At 39.2% G+C, this 19,947-nt stretch overlaps 1 protein-coding gene across 2 annotated transcripts in view; it reads left to right on the top strand.

The window, feature by feature from the left end:
- The first annotated feature begins 2,556 nt into the window (after positions 1-2,556).
- PIK3C2A (phosphatidylinositol-4-phosphate 3-kinase catalytic subunit type 2 alpha) overlaps positions 2,557-19,947 on the top strand; it is a 51,431-nt gene continuing 34,040 nt past the window's right edge. The window contains exons 1-3 of one of the 2 annotated variants that reach the window (XM_065839484.2): positions 2,557-2,672; positions 13,163-14,337; positions 19,137-19,243. In XM_065839484.2, the coding sequence (XP_065695556.1) occupies positions 13,228-14,337; positions 19,137-19,243 (1,217 nt within the window). In that variant the 5' untranslated portion in view covers positions 2,557-2,672; positions 13,163-13,227. The remainder of the gene's footprint in view (positions 2,673-13,162; positions 14,338-19,136; positions 19,244-19,947) is intronic. The other variant, XM_065839486.2, reaches the window with a different exon arrangement.

Here is a 19,947-nt window from a genome sequence, read left to right as displayed (position 1 = left end):
GGAAAGTCACAGGAGGTTGTTACAGTTATGGGACTGATAGACAGACTTGATAATAGTCTAAAATTATGCACTAATCTGTAGAATGAACCAAATCATCTTTCCTAGCTTGGCTTTTATGATTCATATTTGACTAGGATGTACTGTTATGTATTACCTAGCATGATGGGGGTTAGTCAATCAGTCATGATCTTGTTGAAGTTGTTGGATATGGTAGCTACCTTTCATTTAGGCTAAGCAGGTTAATGCTCCTTTGGTTAGTGAAACATGGAAAAATGGTTTTCCCAGAGCTAACCACTGTGGTCAGTGACTCGAAGGTACAACCCAGAGCAGTTTAATGTGATCCATGTGAGAGGGGAAGCAGCACAAACACCGTGGGAACTGGCTTGCACCAGGAAGTGCTGGTCTGTTAGGATCCCAATAGGAAAGGCACTCTGCCTCTGCAAGTATCATTTAAATGGCTTTTTATTAGAGCCAGCACTGGAAAGAAAGAGAGGGTAGCCTAGATAATCCTACACCTTTAGAGCTGTTAGGAACCCTCAGTTGTGCAGCATCAAACAGGTGCAGCACACTCTGCAGACTCCATCCATACAAAATGGTTTCCTGTTTCAGCCATTATAGGATTTTCTAAAATAAAACAATTCTACCCATAATTTCTCCTGCCAAACAGAATGGGTGTTCACATGGGAACATCTTGCTGCACTTTTAGATAAAGGCAAGGCCACGCAGGTGGTGTTATCGCTGGTACCAAGTGGGAGCTGCCTGCAGACTCCTGTTCCAACGAGCCATAACAAATCCCCTGCAGCCAAGGGACAGCACAGCCCAGGTCTGAAGGCACAGGCCACTCTGATCTCATGTGGGTCACCAGCTCCTCCACCTACAGTGGTTTCCTGGCCAGGACCATTACAGGAGACCAAGAGAAGAGGTGGCCACGAGACATGATTGCCAGGACAAAAATCTAAAATGCAATCAGAAAAGCTGGTGTACATGGACAGAAAATCTGGAAAGAAACCTGGAACTTGGGAGCAAAGTAGATGTCTTCTGCTTGTGCTCCATTCTGTGTTCAAAAGTAGAGCAGAATTGGGCTATCAGTTGTAAATCCTGGAATGGCATTAGAAAGGATAAATGTCTCCTCTTAATAACTGAAAACCTGAAAAATTCTTGATAGCTTGGATCATAACAGTAGTAAGAATTCTGGTAATTTTTTTAAACTGTGTAATAAAGAGTCAAGCCTATGATCCTTCTACAGGAGCACATTTTGTGTCAGCCATCCAAGTCTCCATGTTATCCGCGTGTTGAGGTCACCTGCAAGGGCTTTTATTGACCTTAGTGGTGCTAGGTCAGGATTCATCCAACAGAAAATGCTTAGATGCTAAAATGATGGGGTTTATACAGACATACAGAAAATGTCACTTCTAGCAATGTATTTATGACATTTTTATTAATTCATTCATTATTGTAGTTTCTGAGCTGGCATCTTCATATATCTTCTATGCTTCATTAAGCATTTATTTTTTTGGAGGGGGGAGGAACTTCAGTTTGCTAAAATGACTGAATAAGATGCCAATAGACATGAACTAAATCCTTTCATTATTTTAACCAATATCCCCTGAATGGACGGAATACAAAACTCTATTCCTGGAATTCTTTTGCATCTACATTAAAAACTCTATTGTTATTTTTAAATGCCTGTTACAACTTTTAATTTGATCTTATGAAAGGCCCATTGTCTAAACTTTGTACAAAATCCTACATGCAATACTTTTGAGCATACTCAAAACATGATATTCTTTTGAAGCTATTGTGAAGGCCAAACCAAAATATTGTTTTTGAGATGCGTTGGTACGTCAGGAAGGCTGGGCTTGACAACAGGGATCAGTGGGGGCCGGCGAAAATGCTTCTGAAGTTAAATTAAGCAAAATTCCGTTTAGCGGAACATGTTGTTCAAAACAACTGGAGTCGTCAACTGGCAAGTGACAAAAAGTGTTTCTTTCTACAATTAAACCCCACGTGCTGCGGAGCACCCGGGTTTCACCGGCGTCGCTTCTCGGCCCCGTTCCCCGCTGCGCGTCGCGCTCCGGCGGGCCGGGCCGGGCCCAGCCCCCGCGGCCGCGGCGGAGGAAGCGCCTTGTACCCGCGGCTCGGCCCCAGCCGCCCGGCCGGACGTTTTTGGTGCGTTGTGCAAGTTTCCAGTCATGCCGAGCATTCTTAGGAAGATCGGGCGATAAGGGGAGGAAATGACGGAGAGTCACCTCAGAGCCACCCAGCCGCCGCTGCCGTGGCCGCAGCGGCGACGCTTCCAGCCGGGCCCCCGCCGGCCGTTAACGGCCCGTTTCCCTGGCGGGGCTCGGCCAGTGCTGCCGGCCAGGCTCCGCAAGCGTGCCGTGCCACCCGGGCGAGGGGCACAGCCAAGGTTCCACACGAGCGCGCGGGCCAGTGTCCCGGGCAGGCTCTGAGTGGGGCGGCCGGCGCCCCGCCCCGCCCGCCCATCTCCTCAGGGCCCGCCCCGCCTCTCGCCCGCTCCAGCGCTGCGGGCCGGGCCGGAAGTGAGCGCACGGCGGCGGCGGTGAAGCGGCGGGAGGGGAGGGGGCTGCCCAGGCTGGCGCGCGTTCCCGCGGCGGGAGCAGGAGGCGCGGAGAGAAATGGCCGTTGCCACGGGCCGGCGGCGCTGCGAGGTAGGTGCCGGGAGCCCGCCGAGGGGTGTCGGGGCGAGGTTGGGGCTCCGCTCCCTCACTCTCCCATCCCTCTCTCCCTGCCGGTGTCCTTTTGCCGCCCCCCGCCGCTTCTCCCCCTTCACCCTCTCCTCCCTCAGGGGTCGCGGTGCCGCGCTGCAATTCTCGGCCTCCGGGCGCTGCCGGCTCGGCCTCGGCGCCGCTCCGGGCCCGGGGGCGGCCGGTGTACTCTGCGCTGCCGGGGAGGCACCTGCGAGTGGTTGGGGCCCGGGGCTCGGGCAGCGGGGCCGGGGGCAGCGCAGCCCGATCGGCTCGTCCCGGCCGTCTCGTCTGTGTCCGGGCTGGTGCGAGGCGGAGGCGCTGCCTGCGGTGTCTGCCGCGCTGGAGGGGGCCGTTTGGACACGGAGCCATCCGAGTCGTCCCGAGGAGCCGCTTGTCCTTCACAGCACCCCCGGTTCTGGAGGCGCTTTGTGTACCTGAGGGTGAAGTCTCGGGGCAGCGGGTCGTGAGCAGGAGGCACTTGGGAAGGCTTTGCTTTAGGTAGCCCGAGTGTTCACCATGTGCAGGGGGAACCTTAACAGCCGCCGCAGACCCCCTGGGTTTACATTCCCTTTTTATTCTCCTTCTCGTTGGCTTTTTGAGTGGGTTAACTAACCTCAGGTTGCAGCGTTACTGTGGTTCCGCAGAAGTTGGCTGTTGACAAAGCTGATCCTCACACAGCTCTGCTGTTTCCTCCGAGAGGTTTTCGGTTACTCGTAGTTACACATGGAAGCCTGTAACTGGCTTACTGCTCACAAGTTGACCGAGTTTATTATTCTGCATCAATGTAATTTAAAAACGTGTACCTGCATCTTCGTTAGCGCTAGTGACCTCTCACTAAAGCTATGCTGTTCTTACAGAAAGGGAACGTGGTAGTAAAATGCACTCAAAGAACTTGGAAGAAAAGAAACATTCTGATGTTCTTCCTCATCATTGTATTACTTATTGAAAATGTGGTCCTAGAACATTGTGCAGTTGAGCTGATTTGAGGTAGGGGAGAGATGCAGAGTTTTAAAATAAGTCTTGCGTGTTTAATGCAATTATTTTTCTGAAGGGAACTGAAAAATCAAGAAAAAAAAAGTGTGATGTTGGTAAAAGATGTTGTGCAACACCTACTTACAGTATAAACTGTGTTCAGGAGTAGTAGTGGTGGATGATTTATGAAGAATCCAAAGGGGAAGTAGAAGTGGGGTAGAGGGAATGAAATCTGACAGATGAAAGTATTTTGTTTGTTGGATTTGTTAGCTTTGAAGGTGGTTGTGTCCCTCCTGCCAACAGTGGGAGTGGGCCTGCAAAAAACTTTGTGTCTGGGAGGACAAGAAGTTGCTTACATTTGCATCATTTACTGCATTTGGTGGCGGGAATGGGGCTACAATGCACACTAGGTTATTTTTAACTGAAAGCTAGTTGAAATTAAACTAAAGAATAAATGGACAGTAAAAGAAAGTTGAATAAAGTAGCAAATAGTTGAGGTTAAATGGCCTTTTGTTGAGGAAATTAGAATTCCGTCTTCTTAAATGTTGCGCTGTATTTGAAGAGTCACATAAGTATGCTTTTTTATAAAAGTACATCGGAGGTCTGAAGAAAGATTTAAAATTCCAGTTGATTTAAAAAATAGATTTGTCCTACTTAATTACAATATAATGGTAATCCTGATTTATGAACTTGATGTTTCTCTTTCCTTTTGGAGTATTACTGTAATCATTAAGGAATCAAACATAAAGGTTTATCAATGTATATAAAGATAAAATGATTATTTTGGTTTTTTTTATCTTTATTGAGTAGCTCTCTGTATATCACCAAAGAGAACCGAATACCCTAAGTGGAAAATTAAGCATTTCAAAATGTCAAGTAAAAAAAGCTTTCTGAATTTGTGTTCCGCTGCTTCTAACTTCTCAAACCAAGTTAACCTGAAACAGCTGATATTTCTTATCCAGTGCTGCTATGGTATCTGCTACCTAGCTGAAGAAAATTGAATTGAAACATTGCTTAGAAAACCAAATATGCTGAGGTGATGTTTTTTTTTTTTTTTTCTGTTGTGTTAGGCTGTTGTGGGACTAAAACCAGACCAGTATGGAGCTATCAAGAAAAAGGAATGCTAGGTTAGAGCAGGATTGCGTATTGTTTGTCTTTAAACTTCTGAATAGTCTTTAGGCTATCTTAATGGAAGCTTTAAAAATTGTAATTAACACTGGTAGGTAGGACAGTGTAAGCATAACGCTGATGACTAGAATTCATAAAGTATAGCATGTGTTTTTAGGTTAGCTGTAATGACATTCAGATAATGATCTTCCTTTTTTATTTTAGAGGTATTGCCTTTCAGTTTCTGCAGTTAGAGCAGAAATTACTGTGGTATTTATTTTTAGAATAGTACAACAATCTTAGAGTATAGCACAAATGTAAATTGTTTGCTTTGTGGAAGTGCAAACTGTAAACATTCTTCTATTTTAAGTAGAAGATGTGGATGTGTAACTACTTACCAGAACCAGAGTTCAGTTTTTATCAGAATGACATCAGTCATCTACTACAGTGTTCATCCAGGCCCTTTGTACATGAGAAGGCTGCTGTGATGTCAGTTTTTGCAGAGGAATGCAGGAACTGTTTCCAGACTGGACAAGTGAGTGAAGGAGGAAATGTTTCAAAGTGTGCCACTAATCATAAATCTCAATCTATAATACATTTAGAATAAAATGTTTTCCTCAAAGCTCACACACACAAAAAAAAGTTATGAGGAATATCACTTTGATCTATACCTTAGTAGAAATGCAACCTGGAATTACTTCCCTTGAGTCAGTTTGGTTTGTTCCAAGTGATGGTCACTTCAGAGTGCTTTAATTGAGGAAACTGAAGTACAGAGAGAAGATATGTCTGTTTATTTCATTAAAATTGTAATTTTCAGGTGTGTGGCATCAGAGTTACAAACAAAACATCACTTACAAAAAAACAACCGTAACTGAAACCTTACAGTATGTGGTGTATGAGGACTTCACATTTTTTATGTTAACAGAATGTCACTAGTTCAGATCTCGAGGTTGTTCACTGCATGATGATCTAGATTAAATAATTTGGTCTGTATAGAGTTGGAAGCTCGTACGTTTCAGTATTGTAGTTGATGTTAACAGTTATGGATGTACACTGAGAACAGATCATGAGTAGCTGATATGGTCTTCTACTTGGACGGTAGTCACAGCAGAAAGGCAGAGGGTGGTGACAGTCCTGAGTTACAAGGTGAGTGCTGAAAGTTTCCAAGAGTTCAGCATGCAGCTGGACAAATTCCTGGAGGGAAAAATCCATCAGAGATCTTAATATTAGAGAAGTTACCTCTGGATTCAGGAAGTCCTTGAGTGGCAAATTCGTGAAGACTAGGGGAGTATTTTGAGGAAGTGTCATTGCATAATTGCCTTGGTTTAATCTTTTTCCATTTGCATTTCTGCAACCACCCATAGAGACAAGTTAAGGATGAGATGAACCTTTGGTTTGAGTGTAGCCATGCTGTTCAGTTTTCTACCAGTGTAGTGTTTTAAAAAAACAGTAATAATTGAATCCATATATCTAATAAACATTTAGTAGGTTCTAATGCATGAAACAAACAGGTATATGTGAACAGTGCATTTGTTCTGTTAATAATCAACAATTCTCCGTACTACTTTCATAAACACTAGGTTTGTGACTGAGAAGCATCTGCTGGTTATGATTGAAACTGTGCAAGTTTCCTGCCTGAGGGGAAACTCGTCTGCTGAACCAAGTGGTAGAAATAATTTGGCTACTGCAGCAGAATTGCATTTGGTTAGCCTGGTAGGTTGATACTAATACAGTGATATGGAGTTAAAACTGGGACAGAGCTGTGGTGGCGTGGTTTTGTCTCCTTGCTCTACTGTTAGTTTTGATTATGTTTTGTTGAAGGTGTAGACTGTGTGCTGCTGCACAGGGAATAGAATAAGATCTTTGTGCGGGAGGGTTGTTTTCATCTCCCTGTGTTAATAGCCAGTGGATGCTGCATCATGAACTTCCTGTGTTTTACTGTCTCTTGAATGCTTTGTGACATTAGGAGAATGTTTGCAGGGATTGCTTCAGGTGTGTAACTTAAGAAAATCTGGGTTTTTACAGTGGTCCTCTCTGCTGTAGAATGTTATAAAACTGTAGAAGGTGTTTGGGCATCTCTATTTGGGTAATTAAAGCAGATAGCACAAATGTTCCTGTCCTCTTTTCTCTCTCCTCCCTGCCCTCTAGATACTTTTGGTATTTTTTTATCGAATTGGCCATGTAGTTTAAAATGTCTGCCTTTTGTGTACTAAGCAGAGCTGCTCTGTAGATGATTCTGTATTGCCTGAATGTTTTCAAGTACCCCTTGAATAGAGGGATTGGTGGAAATGAGTGTGAATTGTAAGGGTGACAATGAGAAAAACACATATTTAGAGGTGACTGAAAAGCAGGAGAACCAGTTTATAAAAGTAACCAATTTATAAAAGTAAACTTCTGAAGCAGAGGAGTAGATATGAAAGCATTATTCTGTAAGGAGAAACATTGCAACAGAACTGAAATTCTTAGCCTTTGTCAAACAATGATGCTAATAGACTTGGCTGTAAGGCATGGAAAAAAACAAAACCTTGGCCAAGTGCTTCAAAATGAAACAGCTTGGGATGCCATCAGTTTCATTATTGCTTTTTCTGGTATGTGCATCCAGAAAGTACTGAGCAGGGGTAGAACTGCAGGTGTGCTGTTAGGGCTGAGGACAAAATAGGGAGAAATACAGAGATGAAAAGTTGGTGAGTAGTTCTACAGCTGATGAAAACTATGTCAAGTTTCCTGTTGATTTGTGTCTTCAATTGATTGGCTTTAAGGACTTCTTAGTGTAATTCAAACTTTTATGAAGATTATCCTGATAATAAATCTGTGGTGTCCAATAGTATGAGCTCACACTACTGCTTCTAGCTGTGTCACCCAATGTTCTTGATGGTGTCAGGTTGCTTGTTTTTATGGAACTTATATGGAATTCTTTTTAAGACCCCTATATCTTTGACAGGCTTAAATGAAATGGTGATTGTGTTTAAAATTTGATGGGAGGAGTGTAACAGCACAAATATGCTGAAGAAGCTTGCAAATATACTGTGCCAAATCTGCATGTAGATACATCCACTGGTGAAATGGCTTGCAGTGGCTAATGGTGCAAACCACTGGTTCAAGAAGGGGAAGAGCGTTTTGTGGCAATGGAGAACACAGAACCTGTAGGTGCCTAAAGCTGCCTACACGGAGATTTGGGTGGAACACCATCATGGATGCTTGCACCTTTTGCTTCTCTTGCAACACTGATCAAAAAGTCAAGTTTCTACAGTTGCAAAGTATGCCATATCTAGTAAGTCTCCTGCACAGTGTCATGGATGAAAATTGATTTAAGTAGAAGAGTTCAGAAGTGGTTTTATAAATGTTGAAAGAGCCAAGGCTGGATTTTTCAAGGGATTTGTTGCCGATATTGAAAGGCCTTAAAGCCTTCCTGGGGGCTTCCTGCTCTAGCACTATTAACATCCTATTCTTTCCTAGCTCTCAAGATCAGAGGTTTTATGATAAAATGGTACTTTTTAGATGTAAATGGATTTTCAAAGTACAGCTGGTTAGGTATTTACAAGCTGAATGATTTGAGCAAAACAGAAATGAATACTGGTTCAGAGTTTGTGCCCAATTAAAATTGTACCTGTGTTTAAGGTAGTGGAATTGTCTTGGAAGATTCTGTAAATATGACCTGGAACAAAGTGGGTTTGGTCTTTTGATTACCTGTATTAATCTCACCTGCAAGGGGATGCTTTCTAATTTTGCTGAATTGACTAGGTTGAAGAACCAACCAAGTTCTTAGTGGAAAGGCAGCATGATAAAACTGCATGCCTGAAACACTGCCTTTCCAGACTACTTATGTACACATTATTGAAAAAAACCTTCTGATTTAAACTTAACAGTATTTTAGAAAATATTAGACTTACTCATGACATGACTTTGTGAAGTATCTGTTCAGTTGTTTCTCAGTTTCTAGCAATCTGGATGTATCTGGCAGAGAGGGCTTTTGAAGATCAAAGTTCTAATGTGGTTTTTTTTTTTCTTGCTAACGAGTTTTCCTGCTGTGGCAAATGTCTTGCTATGAATTCCTTTCCAGATAATTACTACTTTCCATACTGTATTACTGCTGTCTTATTGTACTAAGTCTTCCTTGTTATCCCAGAAAACCGCTACCATCTCTGGTATGCAGTCAAGATTTGTTAATTCTGAAGTTAGCTATGTTTCAATGTTAGGCAAATTCCTCATATGTATATATTTTTTAATGGCAAAATAACCACAGTTATTGTGAAAATTACACTTGTTCTGAGGAAGCTCTGGCTGCTGTATGTCAGGGCATTACTTTATGAGGAATGCAGGAAATGGTCTAACTTATTGCTTCTGTATTTAGTCTTTGGACTCTAGAGAATTCATGTATTTGTGATAACTATTAAGTATTTCATAAGAATGAATTACCAAGTAATATGTTCTGCCCTTGTTTAGCACTAGAACAAATTATAAATAGAATATTAAAAGCCTTGGGTTTTTTTGGAAAGAAAATTGTTGTGCAACTCATCTTAAGTAGAGAACAATGTTAACATGTACATGAGCAGATGGTACGATTACCTCTGCTTAAGGTAACAGGATTTATCTCTAATAAAGTCATCCCTTGCTCATTAAGATAGGTAACTAATTTAGGTTTTTAGAGTCTTTGTCCTGGTAGAAATGTAATATCCTGTATTGATTCTCCTGAAGTTTCTTACCAAGCACTTACCAATTCCTCATTCAAAAAACAAACAACCCCATGTAGTTCAATTTTATGTATTAATATTCGTTAGATTAGTTTGTTTTCTCCATTCCACGTAGAGCCTTTGATCTGAAGGAGATGGTCAGACTTACTGCAGTTTCTTGGTTCTTTATAATTATAAAGTTTTATTGCTGTATTTTTTTACAGAGCATTTTAGTACTTTGAAATAATGAATAATGAGCAGTACTCAAAATTACATAGCAGCACACAGGCACTTGACTGATCAAGTTAACCTTAGACTCTAAACACATTCATTCAAAATTACCATCGAGGAAGTTTTGATCTTAGGACCACCCTGCTAGTTTGAAGCCAGAGAAGGTCTGCAGACCCGTGTCTGATCACACGTGACTGAATACGTAAAGAAAATCTTGCTTAAATTTAAGTAAGTCACACCACAAGAGACAGATTACCTTTTGTCGAGGCTGTAGATAAATTGTGTGGTTGAGATTTGTAGACAACGTTGGTGCTACTAGAGCAGTGTAAATATGGCAACTTTATACAAAGTATGAATGTGGCCGTTTAATTTCAAATTTAGGGGAGAAATAGGTGGTGTAGGAAAATGTCTTATCAGTTTCATATTTCTGTTACAATCCCTTCAGCTGCTTCAAGTTTTCGTTGTGGTTTTTTTTTTCTTTGTTTTTTTTTTTTTTCTTTTTTAAGAAAATGAAAGTATTTAACCTGTTCTGTAAGTGTTTGGAAAGAGTTGTGTTCTTGAAGGTGAGCAGATTGAGGGTTGAAAACTGATTATTACTGTTACTTAAAACAGTGGTCAGCAGTTGATATGAGAACAATCCTGACTCTTTAAGGATTATTTCTGGGTCTTCCAATGACTTCCAGTTGTTGCAAACTTCTCATGGATTTCCATGGTGTGGTCAATAGTGACTCAGGTATCTGTTTTTCTGCTTTCTGGGACTCTATACATATTCTTCTGTGTTTGAGAGGAGTTCCAAATGGAATTTCCCCTTATCTTTTAGATGTTGGAGAAGTATAAATTCTGCTCACTCTGTGCCCTTGAAAGTATATGGCTACAAAATCAGAAGTTCAAAGTGAAGCTGAACTTCTTATGTGAAATTAACCGACACAGTGTAGTTAGCATTTAAAAGAAGACCTATCTTTATTTTAATTGTACTTATACCTAGGGAGCTTTTTTCCTGATGTTTTATCATGTGAATTTACGGCTTAAAACTTACATGCAGGGTGAAGTTTGGCTAAAACTATTGCAATTTTATCATATTTTCGACCAGTTTTTAACTCCAAACTGTAAACTGCAGTCTGCTTATACAGTTTTGACAGAAATTTATACACTGATTTGGTTTTAGAAGTTTCCCAAGGACAGGACTTGTATACAGTGATCACATTAAGTGCATGTATGCTGATGAGACTGTCTTGCAAAAATAAAAGTAAAATTAAACTTTTCAGATAAACACTGATAATAATATTCTTCTGTCTTGAATACTAGAAGCCGATGGATTTGTTAGTGCAAGAGTGCAATCATACACTGACAGAAATGTAGCACTATAATGTGAAATTGTAAAATAAGCAATGATTGAGCAATTTGGATTCTCTAGATGTTAAAAACAAATGTGCTGTGGTAGCTGTGCACCATTTTTTTGAGTGTGAAGGAATGTAGGTTTATCTGAAGTTGTGACTTTGTGGAACAGAGACTTCTTGTGAGTAGGAGACTGCTGGGCGAGTAGGGAGATCAAAGCTGTCAATGTCAGCAGAAAAATAAGGCTTCCTGCTTCTTTAAGGAGCCAGGGTTGTTGTTATATATAGCTGCTTGGAAGACTTCACAAGTCAAGGTGTTCTTGCATCTGAAAATTTGACATAGCAATTTTAACCAGCTGTAAGTTAATAGATTAAAGGCTGCATGGGTATCTGGGCAGTCTGAGCAATTAATGTAAAGTATATTAGAGTTTTCATTAGGATGTTATCTGTGACTAGTAGGCTTAGACCATCTACAAAATATTCAGTGCATCTAGTGTCTCCTTTTTTCTGTAGACTTCATCTGTTGAATATCATCTAATGGAATGGATACATACTAGTAATCTCCAAAGCTCTTCCTTAAGAAGACTTTATTCTCTAGGACTTTAGTTGTGTGGTTTTCAGGGTTTTGTAACTGTTAGTCTGTCACTGTTTCACTCTTTCTGAAAATGCCCCCTTTCATTTAAATCTTGTTGTGGTACCTGTAACATCAGTTCTGGCTTAATCTTGCTTTGTGAAGGTTTTCACCTGGTTTTATGTTTTTAGACTTAGCTGAAATGTGTCCAGCCTCTTACAAAGACATCTGTCCTTCACAATATGAGCCACTGAAGTGAAGTAGGGGTAACAAAAACTTGGTCAGTGTCTTGAAGAATTTAAAGAATCTGTTAGAAATCTCTTAAGAATCTTGCTGTTTGTGGCAAGTCCACAGAAGTACAGTCAGTTTAAAGGCACATATATCTGGTCTGGTTCAAGGTTGGGGGGGAAACATCACCTAATGGGTGTGAATTGCAAGGGAACATAAAGACAGACTTTATCTGCATTACTTACTGCAGAGAACTCTTTTAGTTTGTCAGCTGTTGCATGACTTCAACCTGTGGTGATTTACATGTAAAATTCTTATCTAGTTCGGTGAAACTGTGTTTTAATGAAGATTGCTGTTTGTAACAGTCCGAGCAGAAACTCATTATTCATGATTTTTATCTTGCTGCTTGATATGCATATGAGCTGTTGCTGGAAGACATCTCATCTCCTAGACTCAACTCTATCCCATGTGTAAAAGCTCTGGAATAAAGTAGAAAGAATATTGAAAAATAACATAGTTCTTGGGGTAATCTCTTGTAAGATTATTTTATTAAAGAGGCAGAGATATCGTGATATATATGGGAAGTCGTGTAATAGTGCTAAGCATAAGATTGGAATTGGAGAAATGCAAGATGTCCTTTTCTTGGTGGTAGTCTTAAGCAAAAGTGACCTCTCGGAGTTTCTTCCCTTACCTAGTAGTGAATGAAGGTTCCTTTAAGGGGCTGTTAAAGGGATTGCTTAATGAGCAGCTGTACTTAAACAGCTTATTTTGCTTGTCCAAGAAACAGTATTTCGTAGGCACTATTTCTCTTTTTAAGAGGGTAAAGTACCATGATATTTCCCAAAGGGAGGTCCTTCAGCACTATTATGACCATCATAATCATGGTACAGCAGTTTGATACCTCTATCGTTTTTGTAATATACTGAAGTAAACTGGAAGTCTTCTCAATAATGTGCTTTATCTATGCTACATATTTATATAGTCTTTGGAATTATTTCTGCTTCTGAGATTGAACCTGGCTAAGTGTGCAGAATTGCTCAAATCTGAAAATGGTTAGGTACCTGAATGTTGCTTTTCTGTGTCTTAGGCTCAGTGGCATAAAAAGAAACCAGGTACTTAGTCTGCCTACTGGTAAGTACTAGTAAGACAAAGAAGTGGGTGGATTCTCTTCTTAAATTTGACCTTCCTCCACCTCCCCCCAAACAAAGGTTCTCTTTAATATTTTATGTCCTGGGCTTCTGCAGGAAACGTTCAACCTTGTCAGGTGTGATGTATGACTTAGTAGTTTTCTATGTAATATTTCTTTTATGTGTTTCTAATGTTTCATTTCCTTTTCAGATCTGCTAAATCTATTCCAAAGCCAAGGATAGACAACCAGTAGAAGGGAAGCGTTGCTTCTTTAAATGGACATCTGTTCTTGCAGTATGGCCCAGATATCCAGTAGCAATGGATTTAAACAGCACTCATCACCTTCTTTGGCGGCTGCAAGGTCAAAAGATGTGGACAAAGAGGAGGCGTTGCAGATGGAAGCTGAAGCATTAGCTAAGATGCAGAAAGAAAGAGGTGTTGCTGGGAATAAACAAACTTTCCATTCTTTTAGTAGCACCAGACAAAAAGCACAGGCTCATAATAAGCAGGACCATGATCTAATGGTGTTTCCAGAGTCTGATGCCAAGAGCATGGAAGATAAACTAAGTACCATTGACATAGAGAAGCTTACTCATGCTGAACTAGAAAAACTGCTGCTGGATGACAGTTTTGAATCTAGTAAAGTATCTGCATTACCAGTAAGTCCTATTTTCAGCCCATCTGTTTCTTCACAGTTTTGTCTTGGGCCTATGAGTCAGAGAAGACAGTGGATGCCTGGAATACCAGCACCTGTGACATGCACTTTACCTCCTATTTACCCCTCAGCTTCTTACACAAAACAAACTGGTGTATTTCAGAATGGATTCCATCCAACTATGTCCTCCTATCACTCTAGAGAACCTATTTATCTTGGTCTTCCAAGGCAGGCACAATACATTTCATACCCATTGGCAGCTACTACACCTTTCCATCCACAAGGAAGCCTACCCATATATCCTCCAGTACTTACTCCAGAAATGGCAAAAGTATTTGACAAAATTGCAAGCACCTCAGAATTTCTGAAAAATGGGAAGTCAAGCACAGACTTGGAAATGACTGCTATAAAGTCTGCGGTTTCTAACCTACCAGCCTCAGAAAGCTGCAGAGATGTTAGTAAATTTGATTGGTTAGATTTGGATCCCCTAAGTAAACCCAAAGTGGATAGTGTGGAGACTTTAAATAAGGCAGAGAATGATGGAGAGAGGGCTTCAAGTATGACTGCGGAAGATCCATGGGATGCTGTGCTGTTAGAAGAAAAGTTGTTAGTAACTTGTCATCTGGAAAGAAAACTTAATGGGAAATCTTCTGGAGCAACAGTTACAAGGAGCCAGTCCTTAAACATGCGAACAACTCAACTTGCAAAGTTACAGGGCCAAACATCACAGGTATGTAAATCAGCAATCTCATTTGGTTAATTATGCCTCCACAAATGCATCCTACCCTTTTCCAAGTTCAGTAAATGACTGTAGATTATTTAACTTTTCCTATGATTTAAAACTATTTCTGTGGTAATTCCATCATAAAACAAGATACTATGTTATAAAATATTGGTCATCTCACTAGAAAGTGCATATGAATACTTCTGTATTTTTTTTTAATAGAGTACAAAGGCTGAAGGAGAGGTCTTAGAGTCAAAGTCATCTCTAGAAAGGATGATAATGGCAGGAAAAATCATAATTGTAGAAACGGGGCAGAGGCAGGGAGTAAAAGATTTGTTTGGCTTGGAGACTTTGGATCGCAGCTGTTTTGAATCTTATATGTTGTCTTTCTAGGTGTTTTTAATAGACTAGGGACATGCTGTGAAAAACAACTTATCAGTCAAGGATATTTTCCAAATTGCTCCTTAATTCTTCCCTCCCCAAACTGGGGGAGTTTTCTTCTCAGAAAAAGAAAGATTTACTAGATTTCGGCTTAAAGGGCTGTCTAAATTTCCACTGAAGTGAAATTTTTGCACCCTCAGTTGAAGGATTTCCTGTTTTTTCTGGGCTAGTTGTCAGTATTCTGGCAAATGTTTAATAGAAAACCAGTGGAGAAGGACCAAAAAAAACCTAAACTCAAAAAAACCCTTCACTTCTCTTTTTAAGGGATTGCATTTTTAACATTACATGTGTGAAGGTCTTGGGTCTAACCTAATATTTTTTCCACTCACTGTTGAGCAGTGATATGTGAGCTCAGCTATTTCCTAGTATTTGGAGAGACATGTAAACTTGGGCTCTATAGCAGTTTACTTCTTCAGTTTGTCATGCTTTCTGATGATGTCTGTTGGTTTTCCAGTGATGTTTGGTTGTTTGTAATGTAACTGTTGGCTGGAATAGCTAGGCTATATTGAATCGGTGCTTTTGAAGCGTTGTCTGTAGAAAGTAATATTTGACAGTTGCTGAATGAAATTGGTTTTTATAAATTCCAGGATTTTTTAAAGAATGCAGGATTTAAATGATCTTCCCTGTTCAAGTCCCATACCATACTGTTTGCACATCACCTGCTAGCTGATTCATATAATTCTCAAGCTCTGCATTCACATGTGATTTTTTCCTCCTACTTTTGATTTTCCAGATGCTCACTGTCCTCAACAGTCATCTGATTTTCACCATGCGTTAATATTTCACAATGCATTCATATTAGTAATTAGCTCTTAGCAAATGTTTTCCTTGACAGGATGGAACAGAAGGTATTTAAGATAAAGAACCATTTTGATGTTTACTTCAATAAGCTTTAAGAAACAGTGGCTTTCTGACAGCTTTTGTGCAAGCTCTGTGTGATGGTTTCCATTCTTTGTCACTTTTTTTATTTGACGATGGCTTATTAGAATTTTAGTTGTCCATGTGAGAGCACAGTGTACCATGTGCCTTCTACAATGGCATGAATTAAACCCTCCTTACAGGTAGGGGCATCTTCCGTGGTATGCTCTTATTGCATTTGTCTTATTCACAATGACATCACGATAGCACATATCCTGTAGTCAGTTAATATATCTCATTTTCTTAAGCTACCATTTCTTTCAAACAAATTTTTAGTTTATAGCAGACTCCTGCAAGTCAATGTCCAATGGAAGGTTTGAAATTTAATTTCTACTTGTACTCCCCTAGTCTGTGGTTAACTAGGCTTGGCATAATTCTCCAGTTCTAGTCTTTATGATAAAGTTAGCCAATGATACAAGGGTGTAAATTATCAGCAGGGCTGTTTCTGCTGCTTGTGCTGAATTATGAACAAAGGTAATAGATCTAAAGACGAGTCTCTCAAATGGATATCTTTTGATCATAACCCGTGGCTTTTCCTTTATCTTGGGCCCACCCTGTGCTGCTACTTTATTTTCTAGTGTAAATAATTTTCCATCTGGTATAGTAGGAAGCTGAGTTATTTAGCCTCTGTTTTTGGAAGTTCTCTTTATTTTATCCCATTTACCTCCAGGTATATATTTCCTTGAAAGTATGTTCTCAAGTCTTGCATCCTAAATAGTCTGGGTCATTTTTTTTTTTCCTCTTGAATAACTCATGGTCTTACTGCCCCTTTAAACAAAACTATTAGTAAAAATTTATAGTAATATATTTTTATTCTATCATGTTATGTTTAATCCTTCAGCTCAACAGATTTTTTTGAATTTTGCTTCATATTTGAAGTATCTATATATTCATTATCATTATATTCATTATTTCCCTTCAATACTTCAGTGTTAATTGTTCTCCTTTCTGAAAGCAGAGGCAAAATAATAATTTTGTCCTGTTTTAGGTGTTGTCATCTTTACTTTTCCTTTCCCAGAGCTGAAGAGTCTTGTGGTTTTATATGCAAAGGGGGTTTAATTTAGCTCGGCTTTTGGTAGTTCACGGGGTTTGGTATTTGTTTTTTATTGTTAAGAGTAATTGTATCTGCAGACCACTTCTATTTTTGCAGGTTGTACTGCTATGAACTATTTATCTATTTTGGCCTTAAGTCCTTTCTTACAAGTTCTTTCCTGTTTGGCTGATAGCTTTGGCTCCTCCTAGATTTGTTTATCTGGAAGTTGAAGAAAATCAAATACTACTTGTTGCTCAAAACTCTAATCATCTGAATCCACTGGATTTTAAAGAGATTTCTTAGTTTATCAAAGCTTGTCCTCCTGAATTATCCTCCAGAAAGTGATAAAAAAATAGTATTGAAATTCAGCTAAAAAAGCAAGGAGGTATTTGATATTCTTAATTATCCACCAGGAGGTAATTTCCAACAATGCATATTTGAATTAATTTTAGGCTGTTCTTCATAGCCAAATGCACCCCTGAGGTCAACTGTGGGGGGGGTGTGGTGTGGTGTTTTTTTGATGTTGTTTTGTTTCCTTTGCTCATTACATTGGAATTTGTTTACCACATGTGTAGAAATGCCTTGCAGTTCCCTAAATTTAGGGAATTTAATAGCAGAATAATGTGCAAATTTTGCTGTAAATAATTCAAGTGTTGTATAGCATGAAGTGGCAATGTTGTATCACTAGTGTGACTTTAAGTAATCCCCTTGTGTATTGCTTTTATACTCTGGTTAGAATTGCAAAGTGCTTTGAGTACTTATTTGTAGTAATTTTTTAAAGTGTCCTTAAATAGAGAAAACTTAACATTTGTATAGCCAGCTTCTTAATTTGAAGTTAACTGAGTTTTGTGTTGAGTGCTGGCCATCAGCTACTTGAATCTTTAGCAAAGTTGTTTACCTTTCACTTGGTATGTTTACTTCCTATTTCCTTGTATGATTTTTTTGTTGTTATTGTGTAATTGCTTAAAGAATGCATGTACTAGATACAATTGCACAGGTTTGTCAGCAGGTCTTGTGCAGTTCCCCAGAAGTATTTTTCTATTACAGAACTTCTCTGAGATGTTAGAACAAAAGAACCTTTTTAAATTTAAGGTATGATACATATTCCTGAATCTCTTTCCAGGTTTTGCAGCTTTACAGCTTCCTGCTCTAATTGCTTCCCATGGTTTGGCTAATTCCCAGTTGTATAGAATTAATCCTTTTGAACTGATTGGTGTTCATTAAACTGGTGGTTTAGCTGAAATAACTACATTTAAATGCAATTCCAGTGGCGTTGATGGGTTGTGTATATTATCCCTTGTAAGTTTATGCTATACTGCTTAAACAAGTTGATTTGAGGAAAAAAAAGTCCTGAAAGGAAATGACCTGACAGTCCCTGGGTCTGCATGTTACAGGTTTGACCCTTTTCTGAAAAAGTCTAATTTTGACTATATTTGATATGCTCTAATGAAATTAGATGCCCAATTTTTTCAGCTAATAACAACCCAAATACTAGTAGTTATTCACTATTTCAAGTGTGAATAAATTGTGGTGATTTTTAGAAAAACTGTAGTGCAGTCTGCTTTTCTGTTTTCCTGGACTTCCATGTGGTTTAAAGGTTTCTATAAGCATTGTAGAAGCTCTGGATGTCAAATGTGACTGGTCAGAAGGCTTTATCCTCTGTGTGCAATGGCCCTAAGTTAGACATGAGCAAACTCTTAAAGATCAGCTTATTCCAGTTTGGAATTGGACCAGAAACCAATATGTATTAAAAACTGCTGCAGTTTCATTTGTGATTTTTTTTCTTTTTTTTAAAGTTTATTAGATTTTGTTGTTTGAAACTGCAGTTCTTTTAGCGACTTTTTTTTTCAATTGAGTACTTCAAAGATTGCGGTTTACGTTTTTGGGAGCTGGTAGATGTGTATGGCATAAGGGATTAAACCAGCAGTAATTTGATGCCATGAAGTTAGTTCTGAGTTTAGTGTTCTGAATGCTGTTTCCTTCCAATGTACAATTTATCTTTTCCTGCTTTGTAGGAAAAGGAGTGATGGGCAGAACTGATGGGGAATGGTTCTCTTGGGGACTGTACTGAAGGTCGAGTTGCAGAAGTGGTGGGAAAAGTATTTATCTGTCTTCTTCCTCTGGTTCAGCAAAATCTTGCCAAATTCTAATACAACGGGTCACTGAGAACTCAGGAACTGTTATATTTGCAACTTAACTAATAACGATGCTGTCAGATTACTTTCTGTAGAGGAGTCACTGCTCTGGTAAATCTTAACTTTTTAATTCAGTAATGATACACATTTTTTTCTCCTTATAGGAGTAGATGTAAAACTAAAAGTAACCCCTCAGACTCATGAAAATCTATTATCTACACATGGCTTTGGCCACAGGAATATGTTTGCAGCTATTTAAATACTGTATTATCTTTGAGTTGCAGAAAGACAATGGGACCACTGGCATGCTGACAGAAAACGTGCTTCTCCAAGAAATTGAAGGGCAGAATCAAGAACTGTCAGCTTTTTCTCAAGCAGTTACGAAGTAAGAAATTACTGAACACACATTAGCTTTCAGAAGGAAAATAAAAAGCTAAACTCATTTTCAGTTAGGTTGGCAGAGCCATTTTTTTGCTCAAGGGGATGGATTTCAGTATGTATCCTTTTCTCTGTTTTTTCCTGGTTTTGTTTTGTTTTGTTTTTTAAAGAATGCAAAATAACTGTATTTCTTCCTTCTATATTTTTAAAATGCAATTTCTTTTGGAAGATTTTGAAGCCTCTTTTTCTTAGTTGATGCACCTCACTAAATCCTGTCGCTCAGTGGCTTTCTAACACTGAAATGGTCTTATTGTTATTGCTTCCAAAGCTGGAATTCTGTAACAAATAAAACATTCAAACTTATTCATGGTTTGATCAGGTCATGAAGTTCCTTAAAGTTCATACCAAAGAAGACGGGACTTGATAACCCAGAATACTCCTTAGATATATAAAAAATAAAATTATATATATATATTTTTTTTTTTTTTCTTACTGCCATAATTTAATGAGATAGTATGGTGGTTTGGGTTTTTTTGCTTGTTTCCTATAGAAGACAAACTAAGAATCTTACCTTTTTTCTTCTCAAGATCAGTCTCCAATAACTAATGTGGAATATAGAGATCTTTGAATCTGAAGGGTAACAGCTACTTTTAAAAACAGGAATGTTTATGAGATGAAAAGCAAACTCCACAAAACCAGTGAGAAGTCATA

The sequence above is a fragment of the Patagioenas fasciata genome, chromosome 5, assembly GCF_037038585.1.
Source record: "Patagioenas fasciata isolate bPatFas1 chromosome 5, bPatFas1.hap1, whole genome shotgun sequence".
In the NCBI taxonomy this organism is placed as follows: domain Eukaryota; kingdom Metazoa; phylum Chordata; class Aves; order Columbiformes; family Columbidae; genus Patagioenas; species Patagioenas fasciata.
This window is presented reverse-complemented; position numbering and strand designations above follow the sequence as displayed.